Source organism: Mesocricetus auratus, unplaced genomic scaffold, assembly GCF_017639785.1.
Source record: "Mesocricetus auratus isolate SY011 unplaced genomic scaffold, BCM_Maur_2.0 Super-Scaffold_100691, whole genome shotgun sequence".
Lineage (NCBI taxonomy): Eukaryota > Metazoa > Chordata > Mammalia > Rodentia > Cricetidae > Mesocricetus > Mesocricetus auratus.
In genome coordinates this window covers 17,769,244-17,791,149 of record NW_024429267.1, presented here as the reverse complement: position 1 = coordinate 17,791,149, position 21,906 = coordinate 17,769,244, and the positions used below count along the sequence as shown (strand labels likewise).

Genomic DNA, 21,906 nt, shown 5'->3' with positions numbered 1-21,906 from the left:
TGGAGATTCATCTGTTGATTTCTGACTGTTTCCTTTTTTCTATTATTAGTTTTGCCACTAAATCTCAGCAAACACTGTGTGGATGAATAATGTAGGCTTGAGGATGGCCTAACACTATCATACATAACATACACATAAATATAACAAAAAAAAGCTATACAGACCCTAGAGCTCAAATATATAAATAACTGCCATTTACAACAGAACAGGTAACACAAAATCATAAGGGAGCAGTTATATGAATGAGATTGAAGAAGTATTAATGTAAATACAGCTTGATTTTTCTAGGGTGACCAAGTAAGAGTTATGGGTTTGATGGAAATGCCTCACCACCCAGAAAGAAAAAAAAATCAACTTTTCTTTTTATTGCAAAAATCAATACTTTGGCTAGGCAGTGGTGGCACATGTCTTTAATCCCAGCACTTGGGAGGCAAAGACAGATTTCTGTGATTTTGTGGGAAGCTTGGTATACAGAGTGAGTTCTAAGACAGGCTGCAAAGGCTACAGAGAAACCCTGTCTCGAAAGAATCAGAACTTTTTTCACAGTATCTTCTTCACTGCATGACAGCATCTGAACAAACAGACTCTTTATATGTTGGTGCAGCAACACTACAGGTGAAAACGGTGGGTTTTTTTTTCTTTTGCAGTGCTGAGGGTTGAACCCTTGATCTCACAGAGTAGGCAAGCACCCTACCACTGAGCAACATCCTCAGGCCCAAAAGTTTTCTTTTTAAAAGACATTTTAGCACTACCTTAACAAATATCCATGAAAAATTTCAACAAGGTTAAAAACTATTGATTTTTATTAAAGAAAGTATAAAACATTGAATTCTACATTTAAAAAACACTATTATTTTAATCAGCCAAGTCTCTTCATATTGGTGTACGTTTCAAAATCCCAATAACATCTTGAATCCTGAAAAATAGGTGAGAGAAAAGTTACTATTTACAATTTTTGTTGTTGTTGTTGTTGTTGAGACAGGGTTTCTCTGTGTTGCCCTGGCTGTCCTGGAGCTTGCTCTGTAGACCAGACTGGCCTCAGAAATCTGCCAGCCTCTACCTCCTGTAAGTGCTTATAAAGGTATTTGCCACTACTGCCCAGCTCAAAATTCTTTTTTAAAAGGTGGTATGATTACACAATATGAAGTACACTATCACAACCACTTTCAAGTGTACACTCCCAAGTGCTGAGATTAAAGAGTGCACAGGCTCTTTTAACTTAGTTTAACCTGCTTCTATCTACATTTTGCCTCAGGGCCTTTTACCTTTCTTTCATTCTGTACATCCTACTTTCCTGCTTCTGTGTCTGTCTGGCTCTTGGTGCCTCCCTTGTTTCTCCTTGTACTTCTTTGAGCCTAAATTGTTCCTCCTACTTACTCTTTCTACCTGGAAGTTCCACCTATACCGTCTCCCTTGATATAGGTTATTCAGCTCTTTATAAGAGTAATCAAGTGCAACATCTTTACATATTAAATATTCTGCAACAAAAAAAGCAACACATCTTTACATAGTTACGTATTTTTCAACAGGGTTGCTTCCAAGAAAGTAGTGCTGTTTTTTAAGTATGATGCTATGAATTGAGGGCATACATTTCTGAGGTCCTGCTTCCTATTATTTTGAATATATACTCAGTAGATTTGTGGCATCATGATTGCTAAGGAAGCACCATGGTCCACAGGAGACAGTGGACAAGAGGTTCAATTTTTCCACATGCTTGCCAACACCTGACATTTTTTGATAGTCACTTGATAAAGATGTAAGTTGCACCTGTAACTAGCACTTGGGAGGCTAAGACAGAAAAGGCAGAAGGGAGGCAGGTAGGAGGCCAGTCTAAAAAATGGCTTATTAACAGGTGAAAGAGTAAATTTTCACCATTTATTATGCTAGCAGTTCTTAGGGATTGTAATACATATACCGTTTTAACCTAGTTTTGAGGGACAGATATTTGCTGGGTGTGGTAGTACACATCTTTAATCCCAGAATTTGGGAGGCAAAAGTAGATAAGAGTTCAGGACCCACCTGGTCTACATAGTGAGTTCTAAGACATCCAGAGATACATAAAGAGACCCTGTCTCCAGGAACATACAGCAATGCAACAAACAAAAAGACAGCAATTTGAATGCCTACACCATAAAAATTTACCTGCAACACCAGGCATTAGTAAAACTTCTGTGGCTTTCCTTGCTGTCTTCCCAATTTTTTTTCCATTTCTCTTTTTTGTTTATTTGCTTTGTACCTCTCAGCCATTAAGACAAGCTCCTCTGGGATATTCTGCAATTATTAAGTGTGTTATTAGGATTCTGAATTCCAGTTACAAGAGACATCTTTCAAAAAGAAAAAATAAAAGGACAGAAAAGAAAGCCTTTCTTTGCCAGTTAAATCCTAAATATATTTCTAAGCTACAGACCAATGGACCATCATCCTTCTACTCCTAACAGTTCCCTGAACACATACTTTTATTTTCAAATTTTTGTTTCATTTTATTGTATGAAACCACTTGTGTGTTTGGTGTCCGTACAGACCAGAAGGGGGATTCTCTGGAACTAGAGTTACAAATGATTGTGAGCCCTACGTGGGTGCCATCCTAGGTATATAAGATGAGTCACAAAACAGGAGGCTTTCACTACATGGCTTCTTCTCACCCCTAGTTTGCCAACAACCCTTCTTAATGGCACCATTTCTCACGTATTGTTTCACCACTGGACCTAGATTGTTCCCATTGCTATCTATTGGTTACTCCTATCACATTAGGGTTCTCAATTATATACTTCCATAGCTCACAATCTTTGCCATGTTATACCCCTCATATTAGGGTTTTGTTACAGATCTTACTTCCCAAGCAGAGCTTTCAGTAGCTGGTATAACAAATGTTAACATGTAAATTTCCAATAAGTTGTATATTCTCACCTGATTTGCTCTTTCCAGAATATTAATCAATTCAGTGGCAACTCTCCAATCATTTCTTGTGATGAGGGTAATTGACATACCGGTTCGCCTTTAAGAGGGAAAAAGTTCATGCAACTTACTTTATACGGTGTACTTATAATTTGTTTAATATAGAAAACAGAAGAAAAACAAGAAACCTCAACCTTTACATGTATGTGTTATAGAGTTAATATCACATAAACAGCAATTTAGAATCTAAAGTTATCCTTTTGCAGGGCTCCAGGACCCCATGAAGTCATCAAATCAGAGGATGTATTGTCCTGTATAATGTAAATCATAACTAGATTAAATTACTGCATGTGAACACATACTCTACAAAGATAAGAAAAAAATCTGTGTTCAGCACAGGCAGTTTTAAAAAATGTATTTATGTACATTGGTGTTTTGCCTGCATGTATGTTTGTATGAAGTGTCGGATGATCTGAACGGAGTTACAGACAGTTGTGAGTTGCCATGAGGATGCTGGGAATTGAAAACCCTGGTCCTCTAGAAAAGCAGCCAGTGCTCTTAAACCACTGAGCCATCTCTCCAACTCCATAGAGGCCCTTTTATTTTTTTGGGGTGGCGCTGGTTTTTTGAGATAGGGTTCAGGCTGTCCTGGAACTAGCTCTGAACTCACAGAGTGCTGAGATTAAAGGCATGTACCACCACCATAGAAGCCGTTATTTTTTTTTAAAGATTTATTTATTTATTATGAATACAACATCCTGCCTCCATGTATGCCTGCACACCAGAAGAGGGCACCAGATCTCATTATGGATGGTTGTAAGCCACCATGTGGTTGCTGGGAATTAAACTCAGGACCTCCGGAAGAGAGGTCCATGCTCTTAACCTCTGAGCCATCTCTCCAGCCCCATAGAAGCTGTTTTTAAAAATAATTTTTGATTTATAGTTGGTTAGGTCTGAAACACAAATTCTGGGTTCAGAAGTCTGGAATTTTCAGTTACTTTAAAAACAGCCCAAGGGTTCAACGGGGTAAAAATTTGAATACTTTGTCAATAACAATAAAAGTAACCACTGAGCACAGTTCATTGTTGGAATAATGCAGGCTTAAAACATTTGCACAAACAGTTACAAACAAGGGAAACTAAAGCAGGAAGATCCCAAAGTTGAAGGCTTGCCTGGGCAGTTTACAGACGATGAGGTAGGGGTACAAAGAGGCCCAGTGACAGAACACTTCCTAGTGTATACGAGGGCTGGAATTCAGTCCCCAGTACTGCAAAAAAGACTCAAACACACGGGGTTTAGAGATGGCTTTAGCTGTTAAGAGTGCTGGCCACTCTTCCAGAGGTCCTGAGTTCAATTCCCAACAACCACCGGTAACTCACAATCATCTGTAATGGATCCTATACTTTTGACATGTACACCAACATTCACACAAAGTACCCACACACATAAACTAACACCAAAAATGAAACACACACAAAACCCACAGAAAACAATTGAAAAAATTCCAATTACAAGAAGTTAATCACAGGAGGATCTAGTTCATCCAAATAAAAAGGGATAAAATAAGGGCCTAGAGAAGAACAAAAACGTTTACAAGGGAATAAAATGGGTTTCTAAGAGCGAGCAGTCTGCGGGGGGTGAAGGGAATCCAGAACCAGAATTGGTTTCTCTCCCTGGTAGACCCAGATGGCTTACCCTGCTCTCCCTGTGCGTCCTACTCTGTGTACATATTCTTCAATGTTCCGTGGAAAGTCATAATTGTAGACATGAGTGATATCATGGACGTCAAGTCCTCGAGATGCCAAGTCAGTAGCGATAAGTATTCTCACTTTACCTAAAGAGTAAAGGCAAATAAACACTAAACCTATCTGGTAACAGCCAGGCTTAGACATGTGGAAAAGAGTAAACTATGGGAAAGTCACAACACACCACAGTTCAGCAAATGGTTCTTTCCTGAACTGTCTGAACAATGTTTCATTCTGTCTGAGTGAAAATGGTCCCCAGAGACTATGTTTAAATGCTCAGTTCCTGTTGGCGTAATTTTAGAGAATGATTAGGTATGGCCTTGTTGGAAAATGTATAAATCACTGGGGGAGGGTTTGAAGTTTCAGAAGCCTCCCACCATCCCCAGTGCAACTCTGCTTCATGAGCTCTCAGCTGCTATTCCAACACCATGCCTGCCTGTTATCAAGCTTTTCGTGGTGATGGTGATGGGCCCCAAATAAAGCCTTCCTTTCCTAAGTTGTCTTATTCATAGTTTTATCACAATAGCAAAGTAACTATGGCATATGTCTAATATACAGCCCTCTACTACAAGTTAATATTCTGAACTTTGTCCATGTATTGATCTATGTGGAGTTAGCTAGTTATGTCTCAGATTAACATTCAGAGCTCTAACAAGTCTATTCTGGATTTACAATGTGAGGACAGACTGAGAAATGGGAAATGTGAAAAAATACCATCACTGCAACAGGCAGCAATTATGACTCACCCGTCTTAAAGTTTTCTAATGCTTTCTCTCGGTCACTCTGTTCTCTGTTCCCATGCAGAGACTCTACTGATATGTGTCGGAGAATCAGATCACTCGATAAGTGATCAGCACTGAAGCAAAGAATAAAGTTAATGATCCTAAGCGTTTAGTCTAAAACCATCAACCAGCAAACAATTTGTCAACTTCCCCATTTGAAATTAGATACAAAAATACTCATGAGTAAATCAACTGATTGCTGATGATAATGAAAGCACAAAGAAATACCTACACAGCTTTTCTGCTGACAAAAACGATGACTTTATCTTTAGGTGACATATTCTCTAGGAATGTTTGGATATGAGTTCGTTTCTCTTCTTCTGTGGTGATGATTATATTTTGCTTCACGGTACTTACAGCCTAAATAATCCAGAGATCAAAGTATATTAGCACCACCCACAAGTGGCTCAGAAATGCATTTATAATAAAAAGGTAGTGAGCACAGAAAAATTACTATTTCTACTCATCACTTACAGCTCACTCTTTGATGTTTGTCATTTATTTACCCACAGAGTCTGGGAACACATGAATGATTGCAGACACACTAAAAGCTACTGACTACTGTAAAGTAATACCATGTTAGCAAGAATTGTCTTCCTGGACTTTGCATATCAGATTTAGAAACATGAATCTCAATTCTGTGAGTACTTTGGCAATTTAATAGAAAATTGACAAGCTTTTTTGGGGGGTTTGAGACAGGGTTTCTTTGTAGGTTTGGAAACTGTCCTGGAACAGGCCCAAAGTTGACAGATCTTTGATTGCTCCCCACTTTATTAAATAAGGAGCTCTCTGACTAGTGGCTAGGCTCACTAGTTACCTTGTCCTGGGGAATCCTGTCTTTGTGACTGCCACATCTGCCTGTGTTTTCTCTTGGATTCTGAGGATCTGAATTGCATGTCTGAGTGGCAAGAACTTTATTCACTAAGCCCTCTCCCCAACCCATATTATATGTGTATAGCAAACTGAGCTGACAAAATAGACATCAAAAAATATCCTCATGAATGCTAAACATTTACACTCCACTGTATAAAGTTTTAGTAGTAATAAAAACAAGCTTACAACTAGATCCAAAGTGCCAACATAGACAATCATTGGCTCTTTCAAATAAGACTGTGCGAGACGGCGGACCGCATATGGCCAAGTAGCACTGGAAACAAAACAAGATACACCAACATTAAAACTGTATAACATGTTACCAAATATCTTTCTTTCAAGGCAGGGTTTCTCTGTAGCTTTGGAGCCTTGTCCTGAACTCCACACTGGAGACCAGGCTGGCATGGAACTCAGATCTGACTGCCTCTTCCCTTTTCACTCACACACACATAACCATAATGAATTCAAATGTGCTGTTGTAGGGATATCCACCTTAGCATAAACAACCTACTATGGCCCCATCCCTGAAGAAAACTGACTTTCTACTGGCAACTGCCTTGAGTCCCCCACCCCACACTGTCCAATCCATGCTAGAATATCAACTAGATCAATTGTATGCAGGTCTTGTATGCTTGTAAGAAGACACTGCTTTCTAGTTCTCTCTGATCTGTGGTTCTGACATTCCATCTGCCTCCTCTTCTGTAACAGTTCCTGAGCCTTCTGGGAGTCATACACTATTCTTTAAAGAAAGATTTAGTTGTATTATTTTAATTACATGTATGTGTGCATGGGTATGTTTGACTGCAGGCGCCTCTACAGGTCAGGGGCAGACTTTCTGGGAATGGAGACAGGTGGTAATGGATGTTGGGAACTGAATCTGGGTGCTCTGCATGAGCAACAAGCATTCTTAATCACGCAATCATTGCTTTCTCAGTTTTATATCAGGAAAAGTAATCCAAAATCAAATATTTATCTGTAGAAATAAGTGATCATTTATTCAACATAAGATCCTTTTCCATGAAAAGCAACTTTCGTGTAACATCCATTGTGAACGGCTCAAGCAGGTGAGAGCACTGACTGGCAAGGCTGACAACCTTCCCATTCCCAGAGGCCACCCTGTGACACAAGCAAATATAAATATAGCTGGGCATGATAGTGTATGCCTTCAATTCCAGTACTTGAGGCAGATCTGAGTTTGAGGCCAGCCTGGTCTACATGTAAAGTTCCAGGCTAGGCATAATTGCATAGTGTCTCAATAAAAAATGTAACAAATGTAACAAGCCCACCACCTACTGCATAGAAATAAGGATAAATACTTTCAAGTAATACTGATGGTTCTTAATTTACTGATTCATATTCTGAATACATAATTAGACATACTTACCTTGTCATAATAGTCTGCCGGTCTGGGCGTACATCTAACAAAATCTTCATTATCTGGGGTTCAAATCCCATGTCCAGCATTTTGTCTGCTTCATCTAAAACCTGTATTCAAAGTGAAGAATGTGGCCAATCTCATATCTAAACACTCATTTCCCCTATTACTTCTCAGAGACCAGAATAAACTTTCTGTGGACAGAGAATACAGGCTCATTTGTTTAATTTGATTCCCAGTCTCTTCTATGACTACTGAATGAGAAAAATGAGCACCATAAAAACAGCCATCCCCACTCCCATTTCCTACAAATTCAGTTCTTTTCCCTCCCAGTATTCCAAACCCTTACTCCATCATTACCAAATAGGTTACACTTTTCAGGTTGACAAAGTTATTCATTTGTAGGTCATTCAATCTTCCCGGAGTTGCAATAATGATGTCTACACCTTTTGAAACATCTTGTATTTGTCCATCTCTATCACCACCACCATATACACAAACACTTTAAAAGAAAACCAGAAATTCATGTTTAGGAAAAGAACATTCCATCATAACTCAAAATTGCAACTAACCTAAGCATTTTTGTTATAGGATAAGATGAAATAAAATAATATCTATGATGCTTTTAGGAATATCTGTCCTTTGGGGAAACCATCTATACTGCCAGCCTACAGTGTATTTCTTCTTTTTTGGTTTTCAAGACAAGGTTTCTCTATTGTTTTGGAGGCTGTCCTGGAACTCGCTCTGCTGACCAGGCTGGCCTCTAACTCAGAGAGATTTGCCTACTGAGTGCTGGAATTAAAGGCGTGGACCACCAACACCTGGCTATACAATGTGTTTCCTAAAGTACCATGTTTCTACATATTTTAGCCCTATATGATATGGCTATTGTTAATCACATCAGATTCTGAAGTTGTGAACTAATGAAGATGTCAGAAGCTGTAACAAAAGGTAAACTTGAATAAGAACCTACACAGCAGTAACTTAAAAAAGATTTATTTTTATTTTATGTGCAGTTTTCCATGAATGTCCGATCCTCTGGAACTGGAGCTACAGACAGTTGGGAGCTGCCATGTGGTTGCTGGGAACTGAAACCAGGTCCTCTTGAAGAACAGCCAGTGCACTTAACCACTGAGCCATCTCTCCAGCTCAACAGAGCAGTAATTTTAATACCATGTATTACAATACAAGGTTTCTCTGTGTAGCCTTGCTGTCCTAGAACTAGGCTGGCCTTGAACTCAGAGATCCATCTGCCTCTGCCTCCCAAGTGCTGGGATTAAAGGAATTCACCACCACTGCCTGTCTACAATGTATGCTTTTAAAGCTTTATTTGTACTATTTTATGTGTTTGTCTGCACAAAAGTATGTGCCCATGAGTGAAGGTGCTCTTGGAGCCAGAAGTGTGGGATTTCCCTGCAGCTGGGGTTATAAGTGGGTGTGAGCTGACTGCATTGGGTGCTAGAAACCAAACTACTGAGTTATCTTGCCAGTCCATAAAAGTTATGTTTTAAATGTTTACACCTCAAAAGATATTTAAGCACTCAGGAGGCAGAAGCAGGTGGATCTCTGTCTACAGTGAGTTCTAGGACAGACAGCTAAGGTTAGAGAGAGAGAGAGAGAGAGAGAGACACTGTCTCAGAAAAAATGTTTGAGGAAAGGTTTAATACAACTTAAATATTACATTATACACATAGTGAAACATGACATGGTACATTATTACTATGCATGACTTTGTTGAAAACTTGGCCAGTTAGCACAAGGCTGTGAATACACACATATATACACACACACTAATTTTTATGTATATTGATGTTTTGCCATGGGTATCAGATCCTATGGAACTGGAATTAGGTATGAGCTGCCATGTGGGTGCTCTGAAAGCAGTCAGTGCTCTGAAGCACTGAGCCATCTCATCTCTCCAGTCACCCCCCCATAAACTTAAATAGTTACTACAAACATAGGAATGACTTACCTTTTAAGATCGCTATATGAATATTTAGAACATTCAGCTTCTACTTGAAGGGCTAACTCCCTCGTAGGAGTAAGGACTAACATGCCTGGTCCATTTCTTTTTTCTCTAGGTCTTTAAAAGGGAAACAATAACATTAAGTTATTTGTCTTAAATGCATGGCAAGTTCATTAAGTGCAAAATTTGTAGTGATGAGTTTCAAAGATGCATAAAAGACATTTGTAGATTAAAAGTTTCTCCTGTAGCCAAGTGGTGGTGCAGTGGTAGGCTGTGGTAGGTGGATCTCTGTGAGTTCAAGGTCAGCCTGGTCTACAAAGCAGGTGCCAGGATAGCCAGGACTGTTACAGAGAAAATCTGTCTCCAAAAACCAAAATAGTTCCTCCTGTAGACTTTGGGTTATTAATTTCAATGAACATACCTAAAAAATCAGCTGCTGATATAAGTTTTCTGTAATTTTTTTTATTACAAAGGGAGAGTTACCACAAAATGACAAAAGCCAGAAAATAGGCTGGGCGTTGGTGGCGCATGCCTTTAATCCTAGCACTCAGGAGGCAGAGACAAGCGGATCTCTGTTAGTTGGAGGCCAGCCTGATCTACAGAGCAAGTTCCAAGGCAGCCTCCAAAACAATACAGAGAAACCCTGTCGAAAAACCAAAAACAAAAAAACAAACAAACAAAAACCCCAGCCAGAAATAAGCCACATACACCTCAATCTAGGGCCCAAATACTTGTTCATTTAACATGACTTTTTTCCCACATTTCATTTTCTCATTGACTAAAGCTATACTGGACAATATATTCATACAATTTTAATTAAACAACATTATTTAGGACAATTTAATTGCCGTGGCTTTTTTTATTATGACTTTTGGTAGACATTGCCTATTGCTTTCTAAAATGGTTTTATGACTGTACAGCCATGTGCAGCCTGGTCAATGCAAGAAATGACAGGAATTTAACCATAGGTTTTGGTACTATATTTGTTAAATCCATAATAAGATATAATAGAGCCAAAGGAATTCTTACAGGGGTTGCGAATCCAGGTGAATGAATCCAGGCATTAAGTAGGATAATGTCTTCCCTGTTCCCGTTTGTGCTACTCCAATAAGATCTATTCCTTGCAGAACTATTGGCCATGCCTGAGACTGAAAAAGAATGATAAATGATGAAACAAGAGTTACAACACATCTTGCTGTCTCTTTTTTATATTTTTAAACACATTTTATGATAGTCATTGGCAGTGCTGGCAGGAGGTACTGGACACATGCTTTTAAGACACAGCTATTCCCTGGTGATTTAACTTCTAACAGACATTAACTGGGGAGGGGGGTGATGTTCATTGAAATATTGACACGAAAAAAAGCGTACCTGAATTGGTGTAGGTTTTTGAAACCCTGCTTTTTTAATGTTTTCCATAACTTCTGGATAACTCTGAAAGGCATCTTCAAATTTACATACAGGGTTGGGGATAGGACGTTTCTCACCATCTTTCAAGTCATCACATGTTATATTAAAGTTTTCTTTCCTTTATAGAAAATACAAGGATTAGTGGATTTGTTCAATTTACCCAACAAACAAAAATATTTTACAATCAATTCAGGTAATAGCTAGAAAGTCATCTGCCAGTAATTAAAACTAGACTTTTAGAACTTTAAGGTGATATAGACTTAGACGTGGAGGGCTGGTCATGGTCATTGGAATGCCAGCACTTGGAGGTGGAGACAGGAGGATTGAAAGTTTGAGGTCAGCCTGAGATATTCAGACTCTGTTAAAAAAGTAAAAAAAATGAGCATACAAAAAGAAAAATAGGAATCTGTTTCCTTATTATGAGGAAAACCTATTATGAATATGGAAAATGGAATCCAAATACGTGAATTAATACAAAACTAGATTAACAATCCTAAGATTAGTTATTTGACCAAGGCTTAGCATTATCTAAATCATTTTTCTGATTTTGTATTTATATATATTTGCAGAGCCCTAGGTGGCCTTGGCGTGCCTCAAACTCCATCCTACCTCAATCTCCAGAGTGCTAAGATTACAGACAGGTCCTACTATGCCCAGTAAAAACTGGTTGTTAATAAGGGGTTGTAGAGATGGTTCAGTGGTTAAGAGTACTATTTGCAAAGGACTAGGGCTCATAGGCTAAACACTCACAAATTAAAAAAACCCAAAAACTTCTGACTTCAGATAAGAACTCAAGAAATTATTCTTTGTTTTGTAGCAAACATAATTACAGGAAAATACACCAGGTCAAAATTCAGAGAACAAACTGACTAGAATGGTCAGCTCTAATTGATATATCTGTAAGACAACCCTTACATCTTAGGCTAGGGGAACATCAAAGATAAAGTGGAAAGATTATAAGAGCCATCGACCAGGTCATCTTTGGTAAAATTGTGTCTTCTTGATGAGGGAAGATGCACCCATGAAATCTCAAATACATGGCTGCCTAAATAAGACCTGAACAATACACCAGCTGACATGCCAAGGTTGATGGAAGGGAAGTCCCACTCTCAAATGAAGAGCTACAGGCAACTGATGACTGTTTAGGGAGGAAGAATCAGTCTTCCCAAGGACAAAGGACCTACTTGGTTATCTAACACAAAGTAGTCAGCCCTGAAAGCATACACTTAAGCAACAACAAATGGGCTCAGTAGGTTGTATAATTCATGCAACAATGATATGTAACAGTAACAACGAGGAAAAAAAAAACATGAGTTTGAGAGGGATTGGAAGGGACACAAGGAATTGCCAGTAATAAAAGCCAGATATGAGTTTGAGAATGGACAGAGAGCTCAGCGTTAAGATCACTTACTACACGTGCAAAAGACCTGGGTGTGGGTCCCAGCACCAACAAAGGGCAGGTTACAGCCCCATGGGCACTCATGCAGTGCATATACATGTATGTAGGCACTCATACAGACATAAAAATAAATTTTTATATGGAACAGATAGGTGTTTTCTGACAGTATAACATGGCATACTGCAATCCTTCCTTTTTTTTGAAATAGGGATTTGTATCCCTGACTGCTCATGCTCACTACCTAGACAAGAATGATCTTCAACTTCTGATCCTTGCCTTCATCTAGAGGGCTGGGATTACAGGTGTGTGCCATCATGTCTGGATAGTCCTATTTTACTTTGTCAGGACGAACACTTTAAAATAACAAAAGTATAGCAAACATACTAGTAGCAGTTGCTTACTCTCACTATAAAGCTTTAGTTGCTCCACTGTCACCACAGACACATGAATAATGCACTTCACTGTATTTATGGCAGCTACAATCATTTAGTACTTCAGGTACTTATAATCTTATGGGGACACTGTCATGCAGGTTGAGGTATACTGTGACATCCCCAGAAAATATCATATTTAGTTTCTTGTCTACAGGAACCACAGTAAGTGTTGCTGTATATGGTCTCTGAGGCACAAACAGACCATCCACCATCACAATAGGGCATTTGTTGTTTGTGACAGTCTTGCTGACCTTGCTGGGATTACAGGCATGTGTCACCATGCTCCACAGTAGAATTTGACAACTATGCTCTAAAATTCATCATGTGAGATGCAGCCAAGGTTTCAGTTGAACAGACATGGAAGCTGGGTATAGTGTCCCAATACCATCATTCGAAATCCTTGCCTAGTAAGTCAACAGTAAGAACCCAAGGACACACTGAAGTAATGAAACAACTACCCACCTCCAGTTGTCTATCTGCACTTGGGACATTGAGCTCGTCGATGTTGACTCTATGTAAAAGTTTTTCTTAATTGGAGGTAAATCTGGGACAAAGATGACAATGATAAATGAGAATGGACATTTATTAATACTTACTCAAAATTACAAATATCAAACAAGAATAATATTAAGTTCTCTATATGCATACAGTTTGCTTGATCCCCGAGTGATTAGGAACCTTGTACTGTCGCCACACTTTTCATTACCTTTAAATTCAGTAACATGACCCTACGTGGGTCAAGACCCACAGGTTAAGAAGCTGGGTACAGAGGCAGAAAGAAACAGCATCACCGCATATAAACACAAGGATACAGCACTGACCTGCCCACTTTTTCTTTTCCCACTTAAGAGCATCTTCTCGAATTTGGTCCCAATCTATTAGTGGCTGATCTTCCTTTACATTTTCACTTGTACTGGCATCTGTTCCAACAGAGGGTTGGAACGCGATAATATCTGTTAAAAGATTTTTACAATTAGCTTTGAAGTAATCAGAGAGCACAAAATCACCAATGCAATATTTTTATTGTGTTTATTCACATAAGGATATTAATACTTGAAATGTAAAAATCTGTAATTTTCAGGGTCTAGGGAGACTCAAAGCAAGCATGAGGACCATATTTGGACCCCCATCCCCATGTATATTCTAAGTGGGTTGTCCTCCTGGAATCATAGAACTAGGAGGGTAGACACAGAGGTTCTCCTGAGCAGACTGGCTAGTAGGAGTAGCCCAATCATTTAAGTCTCGATTCAAATGTCTCTCTCAGCATAGTGGGTGGTGAGAATCCAGGCTTTCTGTGCCAGGCACTCACTCAAGTATGAAGGTCCTAGTATGTTCCACATGCTGCCCCAAAATGAATTAGCCAACAAGCTACTGTCCAAAAGACCCCACTCAGCCTGGCATGGGTATTATCCCAGCACTCAGAAGGCAGGGGATAAGTCTACATAGCGAGACTGTCTCAAAACAACAACAGCAGGGGCTGGGGAGTTGGCTCAGAGCAGATGGCTGTTCCTCTAGATGACCTGAGTTCAATTCCCAACAACTACATGGTGGCTCACAGCTATCTATAATGAGATCTGGTGTCCTCTTCTGGCCTGCAGGTGTACAGGCAGGCAGAACACTGTACATAGAATAAATAAACTAGAATTAAATAAACAAAAACCCCTACAAACTGAAGACCTGACCCAGAAATTTAGCATATAATGGGAGAATCCAGTAAGATATAAAGTCTAAGAGAACCAAAAGGTGGTTATTGGCCAGGCGATGGTGGACTTGGGAGGCAGAGGCAGGCAGATCTCTGTGAGTTGATATCCCTGGGAAGCCTACTTTTTTTCTTATAGGAAATGGAGGAGTGGATCTGGGGGGAAGAGAAGGTAGAAGGCACTGGGAAGACAGGATGGAGGGGAAACTGTGGTCAGGATGTAATATATGAAAGAATAATTGAAAAAATTTTATAGAGCAGGCTTGGCATGGTGGTACATGTCTTTAATCCTAGCTTTATGGGTTCAAGGTCTAAATAGACAGTTCCAGACCAGCTAAGGCTACATAGTGAGAATCTGTCTCAATAACAATAAACAATAAACAAAAGCACTTAAATGTGTAAAACTTACTTACCAACTCTGTGTCCTGGGACGTAATTTTGTTGTTTTTTAACGATATTATCTATCACTGTTTTTGCTTTTTTTTGCATGGCTTTACTCCCAAATATTTTGATTTCTGCCTCGGGGTTTCCTTTTATTACCTAGATGCAAAGGAAGAAGCACAGGTGAGATTGAAGTCTCTTTGTCAAGTCTGATAATTACTCAACTTCAAATAGCAAGAAAATGCAAGCATGGCCTTGCTACTATTCCATGTCCAGTTTGAGATCCTATGCAGCTGCCTGGATTAGTCTCTCTGAGTAACAATCTGTTATTCAGAATGCACTGGTAGATGACTCAATAGACAAAGGTGCCTGCCCCCAAAGCCTGGCCTTGAGTTCAACCTCTAGATCCCACTGATAGGAGAGAACCAATTTTAATCCTGAGTGCTGGGACTAAAGGTGTCACCACCACTGCCTGGCTGATTAGTTTTTTGAGACAGGTTTTCTCTGTGTAGCCCCATCTATCCTGGAACTCACTCTGTAGACCAGGCCAGCCTTCAACTCATAGATCTGCCTGCCTCTGTCTTCTGAGTGCTGGGATTAAAAGGTGTGTGTCACCACTGCTCTAAAGAAGGCTAGTGTAATGAGAACTAGAATAGTAGAATATATAAGTAACGATTTATTACACTACTACTGAGGATTGCATGTAGGGCTTCACACATGCCAGGTAAGTGCTCTATTACTAAACTATGTCCTAGTGTTGGGAAGTAGATGGCAGTCTTCAAAGAGTAGAGAGCCATACTGTTGAGGTTTGATGGGTGTAGCTTCCCTGTTACTCCTAGGAGATGCAATCTCAGCAGACTTTACAGTGTACTTTTATAATGTATTTTTAGCTGGGTGCAAAGGCACAAAGCAGCTGTTAGAGTCGGGTGCTCCTCATGAAGAGCTACCTCTCAGGGTTCAGGAACACAGATAACTTACCTGTATTTTAGTGTTTGTTGTATTTTGGATTTCTCTAATTTTTGACCCTCCACGACCTGTTTTTAAAAATAAAGAAATATATGGTTATGAACTGAAATCAGTAAAAGAGGTCTACATAATTCCCTCAAAGGCCTTGTGTGGTTCTTCCCCAGATCACTCAAGGGAAGGTTTTTAGGTTGCAGTAAATAAGAGGATGGCATTCACATTTGGTTTTTTTGTTTGTTTGTCCTTTTTACAAGACAGGGATTCTCTGTGTAACAGCCCTGGTTGTCGTGGAACTTGCCCTGTATACCAGGTTGGCCTGGAACTCATCCGCCTGCCTATGACTCACAAGTACTGGGATTAAAGTTCTGTACCACCACACTCAGCAGACATTTTGCATTTGTGTGGGTAGTAGGAGGCTTCTTTCACCGAGATGGAGACAAGTGTTTGGCTTACACTTCCAGATCATAGTCCATCATTGGAGGAAGTCAGAACAGGAACTCTAGCAGAGCTGGAACCTGGAGACAGGAGCTGATGCAGAGGCCATGGAGGGGAGGGCCTTCAGGACCTGCTTGGGCCCATCTCATATATAGCATTTCCATTTGATAATATTGTTGCTGTGCAAATCCTACCTTATGGCTAGGTGGCCCAATAGTAGGCCAAGATAATGGTAGAACCTTGCTCCAAATCTCAAAGGCTACAAACAGCATCCCTATCTGCCACTGACACCTCAAATATCCTGGGGTCTGCTGAATTACATGGTCCAAGTAGTATAGACTGCACTGCAGCCTGGACATGTTGAAAAGTCTTCTCTTCCAGGCCCCACACAAAGCTAGCAGCTTTCTGAGTCACTTAGTATATAGGGCCAGAATAACATGCTTTCTCCAGAATCCAAACAGACCCAGTAAACACTGTGCTTCTTTCTCAGTGGTAGGAGGAGCCAGCTGCAGAAACTTATCCTTCACCTCAGAAAGTATCTCTACATTCCCTACACCATTGAAGGCTTAAGAATTTCACTGAGGTAGTAGGTCCTTGAAATTTTGTTGAACTTATTTCCCATCTGCTGATACACATGTGTTATCAATGGGTTCTAAGTGGTTGCTACCTCCTGCTCACTTGGTCCAATCAGCATGTCAATGTAGCACACCAGTGGGATACTTTGTGGAAGAGGCAAACAATTAAGATTCCTTCTCAACTGTGATACAGGGCTGTAGAGATAACATATCTGAGGCAAAACTGTAAGGTATACTGCTGGCCTTGCCAACTGAAAGCAAATTGCTTCTGGTTGTCCTTATGGATGGGTACCGAGAAAAAGGCACTTGCTAGAGCAATACCATGCATCAGTAGATGTGTTAATCTGCTCAGGGAAGGACACCACATCTGGTACAGCAGCTGACTGAATTGTTGGTAGTCAGTTGTCATTCTCCACAATCTACCTGTCTTCTGGTCTGGCCAGATAGGAGTTAAAGGGAGATGTGGTGAGAGCCACCACCCCTGCTTCTTTCAAGTTCTTGATGGCAGCACTAATTTCTATAATTTCTCCAGTATGCGACACTGTTTTGTTTCACTATTTTCCTTGGCAGGGGCAACTCTTAAGGCATCATTTGCCTTTCCAACCATAATAGCCCTCACTCCACAGGTCAGGGAACCAATGTGAGGACTCTGCCGACTTCTAAGTGTATCTCTCCCAATTATACATCCATAAGCCCCTACTTTAACTGGAGGGCCACAATGTCTCTTGGGATCTCCTAGAAACACCATCAATTCAGAACCAGTATCCAACAGACCCTGGAAAGTCTGATGGCTTCCTTTCCCCCTGTGTACAGTTAACCTTGTAAAAGGCTATAGGTCCCTCTGGAGAAGAACAGGAGAAAGGCTAACTGTGAATGGAAAGCCCAAGTATCTGGTAGTTGCTCAGCTCCACAAGGCTGGGCATCTCAGCTGATCTTCTGTGTATGCTGTAATCCCAATGCCAGTGAAGAAATGGATCTGCTGACAAGATGAGGATAAGCAGGTAAAGGATGAAGGAACCCTTCCCGCTTCCATTGTCCTTATACAGGCTTCCAGCAGAAGGTGTGGCACAGATTAAAGGTGATCCTTCCCTGACTCAAGAACTGGATAAGAAGTGTGCCCTCCATTTCTGTGCTGAAGTTCATTCCAGATAGTCAAGTTGCCAACCAAGAACACTATACTATAGTCAAGTTGCCAACCAAGAACACAGGTTCTCACTATATAGTGCCAACTGCACAGAACTCAATATACTTACCAGATCTGCTTTTTCCTGCAGAGGGCTGGGATTAAATGGTTAAATCACCATGTCCAACTTTATCCCCTTTTAAAAAGATTATCTGCAGTACTTGGTATTGAACCAAGAGTTCTGTGCATGCTCTACCACTCCCCCAGAATAGCTACTATTTAAAACAAATACACATGTCAAATTGGAAACCTGGGAACTACTTGCATAACTGGAGAAAACAAACAGAAGTCCTACCAACTAATCCAGCATTACCATGACTGAGTACACATGTAAAAAGAACTGGGCCGGGCGTTGGTGGTGCACGCCTTTAATCCCAGCACTCGGGAGGCAAAGGTGGGCGGATCTCTGTGAGTTCGAGGCCAACCTGGTCTAAAAAGTGAGTTTCAGGACAGCCTCCAAAGCCACAGAGAAACCCTGTCTCGAAAAACCAAAAAAAAAAAAAAAAAAAAAAAAAAAAAAAAAGAACTGGAAGCTTGGTGGTGAGTATCTGCACTTCCGTGCTCACAGAAGCACTGCTCACCAAAGTAAAAAGCTGGAAGCCACTCAAGCATCACCAAGGGAGAGTGGATAGGCTCAACAGTGGGAAGAGATATACAATAAGGAACTGACTTTCGGTCTTAAAAAAGAAATTGTCAGATACTAGGGAACAGAAGATGATTGAGGGCATTATGCTAACCCCAGCAAACCAATCCCAAAATTCTATTTGAGGATCTAAAGAAAAAGACTCCAACAGCACAGAATGTCGACATGGAGGCATAAGAACCAGGAGAAAGAAATGGTATAGTTCTAATCATGGAAGAGGGGGACACAATCTTCCATGTACCATTAACACTGCATTATATATTTATTTTTAAGAATAAAAATAGCGCCCGGCATTGGTGGCTCACGCCTTTAATCCCAGCACTCAGGAGGCAGAGGCAGGCGGATCTCTGTGAGTTCTAGACCAGCCTGGTCTACAAGAGTTAGTTCCGGCTGGGCGTTGGTGGCACACACCTTTAATCCCAGCACTCGGGAGGCAGAGGCAGGCGGATCTCTGTGAGTTCTAGACCAGCCTGGTCTACCGAGCGAGAACAAACAAACAAACCAAAAAAGAGTTTAGTTCCAGGACAGCTTCCAAAGCCAGAGAAACCCTGTCTTGAAAAACCATAAAAAAAGAAGAGATCTAGGTAGCAGTAGATTTACCCCTGTAAAGCATTTTCATAAACCTTTATGAAGCTCCGGGTTCAACCCTGAATACCAGCAGGAAAAGAAACAGTGTTAAGAGAAGAAAAGTAGATGAGAAAATAAGACTGTAATATTTTAAGACAAACACATACGAATAAACCGTATAGGTTGCGAGGCTAAGAATGTAGCTCAGCAGTAGAGTCTGCACCTAGTTATTTGGGATGCCCTGGGTTCAATATCCAGAATGAGAACATGCCCAATGAGAAGTGTGAGTACTCCGACGCCTACAGTTCACTGCTTCTTGCAGCAGTTCTAATTTCTATTGCAAACCTATTGGCTCTCTGGTGAGGTTCCCGCTCAACCAAACGAAATCTGTCTACTCTAGTAACCAGCATTAAAGCATAACGATAAACACACCCCAAAGCAGGTTTTTAGAACTAAAAACATTAACTCCAAGAACCCAGGGAACAAAACAAAAGACAAAAACCAAAAACCAAAACCTAGGAACTAGGAATTAACGCCGGATACTAACTTGAGGGCAACATCCCCATCGCTGCAAATGCATCTCAGAAAACCTGAAAATTGCACCTGTAACCCCATGCGCAGCTTTCCGCAGTTAAAGTTACGGCAAGTAGACTAAGGCAGAAACAAAGCCAAGGCTGGCTTGACACGACCGCATCCTCGTCTACGAACACGTCCTCGAGGGTGCCCCCGCTTTACCGCGGAGGCTGCGCGAGTCTTCCAGGAGGTTCTCTCCCGTCCACACCTCTGCCCGCCACAGAATCGCGCCCCGCGCTGCTGCCGCCCCGCCGCCGCCCGCCCGCCGGCCCGCGCTCACCTATCACTGCGCCCACCACGTCGTTCCTTATAAGGAAACTCATCGGCGGTTCGCGGCAGCCGGCGGCGGCCGTGGCACCCGCGGGCTCTCTCCAGCCGCCGCCTGCCCCCTTGCTACCGACCCGGCCTCTCCGGCTCGGATCCTCCACCACTGTCCGCTCGGCGCCGCGGGACCCCGTCGAGCTTCGCCGGGGAGCAACGCCCGAGGAGGAAGCGTTGGCTGCGGGTTCCCGCCTAGACATGGCTCTAGGCTGATCCGCGCGTCGCACGTCGCACGTTCTTCCGGGCTGGGCAGCACAGGCCGCAGCGTAGGAGTAGCTCCCCCACCACTCGCGAGTTTGCCCGCCGGTCCTCTGCGCGCTCATTGGCTGCTGCGCCTCTGGGGCGGGGCCTGCCCGGCCTGGCCAATCCGCGCTCGAAGCCTCGAGGCCTCCCGGACCTGCATCGTTCTTGGTGTTTGGCCTGGGCGAAGGCGAATTCTTAGGTTGACGTCGCATTGCCATCGCGGAGCCTCGAAAACGATCCCAACCGTGCCTCGAAATTCACGTTCAAGCCGGGCTGATACTGCAGGCTCGAGATCTGGGGCAGGAAGCTCTGCGTGACAATGAATTTAAGGTCAAACTGAATACATGGTAAGACTATCTTAAACAATGAACCGATGAAAGCTTTGGGTGTACAGCTCAGGTGTGGGGCGCTCGCCAACCATGGGAGAATCTATGTACAGTCCCCCATACCTTAAATCAAATAGATGCAAGGCTGAAGCACACCCGGTCTTGCAAGGACTCTGGAGCTAGATACACTCCTTCAAGGCAAGGCTAAACCACAGTGTCCTTGCTGGGATTGGGATCCTCGAGTTGTCTGAACAGATGTCAGGTCAACTATCCAAAGAGAGGACAACTAAGAGTCTTAGCACTGTGCTTGTAGGGACTGGGGAAAACGTAGGATTGGGTCCATTCCCAGTAGGGAGTAGAGGGGTTAGTTAATCTTGGCTGCCGCAGTGAGCGCTCAACCTACCGGGCTCGAGTGGGGGCCAAGTCCCGTGAATCACTTACCTGAGAAGCTGAGAACCCAAGGTCAGTGCTCCGCTGCTCTCCAGACCCGACTGGAACTGAAGGAGTGTCTCTCTGCACAGCCTTTTATACCAGCCGGTACACCTGTAGCCACGCCCCAAGTGGATCAATCCCTACATCCATTTCTGAGATTCAAGCGATGTAGCCACGCCCAAGTGGATCTCTGCCTACATCCATTTCTGAGATTCAAGCGATGTTTTTGAGTCGAATCGGATGTTGGTGGTGCACGCCTTTAATCCCAGCTCTCCGAAGGCAGAGGCAAGCGAATCTCTGCGAGTTCCAGGCCAGCTTAGTCTACATAGTGAGTACCAGGACAGACTCCAAAGCAATACAGAAAAGAAAAAAAAAGTGTTTTTGAGTTACATAACTTTAACTTCATACATTTAGTATCTCCCTATTGTTAGTCAAATACATTCTTTTCTGTGTATGGTTTATCCTTTCACTTTACATTTAGAGAAAATTTTTAAAATTTTTGAAAACTTTTATTAAATTTGTTCTTTGACAGTTTCACATATATGCTTATCTTGATTGTCCTCACCCTTAATCTCTCTTAGCTGTTGAGACAGAACCCTGCTGTGTAGCCCTGGTTAATCTAATCTGCAGTTTAGGCTGACCTTGAATTTTATCAATCCTCATGCCTCAGCTTCCCTAGTGTTGGG

At 41.6% G+C, this 21,906-nt stretch overlaps 1 protein-coding gene across 2 annotated transcripts; it reads right to left on the bottom strand.

Annotated features, from left to right (window-relative positions):
• Positions 1-785: 785 nt before the first annotated feature.
• On the bottom strand, positions 786-20,443 carry Ddx43 (DEAD-box helicase 43). Of its 2 annotated transcripts, none has more exons than XM_013116077.3 (17): positions 20,179-20,443; positions 15,938-15,993; positions 14,992-15,118; positions 13,701-13,832; positions 13,342-13,423; positions 11,008-11,164; positions 10,666-10,784; positions 9,643-9,753; positions 8,031-8,172; positions 7,680-7,780; positions 6,482-6,569; positions 5,655-5,782; positions 5,387-5,496; positions 4,591-4,729; positions 2,908-2,995; positions 2,143-2,271; positions 786-916 (listed from the first exon to the last, which is right to left on the bottom strand). In XM_013116077.3, exons 1-16 carry the CDS (start codon positions 20,417-20,419, stop codon positions 2,158-2,160), a joined length of 1,935 nt encoding a protein of 644 aa, XP_012971531.3. In that variant the 5' UTR covers positions 20,420-20,443; the 3' UTR covers positions 786-916; positions 2,143-2,157. The 2 variants fall into 2 exon arrangements, with proteins under 2 accessions (XP_012971531.3, XP_040596006.1); XM_040740072.1 differs by lacking the exon at positions 20,179-20,443 and adding an exon at positions 19,873-20,095.
• Positions 20,444-21,906: the final 1,463 nt, after the last annotated feature.

Bases quoted from the DNA above. Each gene is read 5' to 3' on its own strand.
- Ddx43 (XM_013116077.3), bottom strand. From the start codon at position 20,419: ATGTCTAGGCGGGAACCCGCAGCCAACGCTTCCTCCTCGGGCGTTGCT. The intron at 15,119-15,937 runs GTAAGTTATCTG...CTTTGCATCTAG, and splicing joins CAACAAACACTAAAATACAG to GTAATAAAAGGAAACCCCGA. The intron at 4,730-5,386 runs GTGAGTCATAAT...TTTACTCTTTAG, and splicing joins ATTAGAAAACTTTAAGACGG to GTAAAGTGAGAATACTTATC.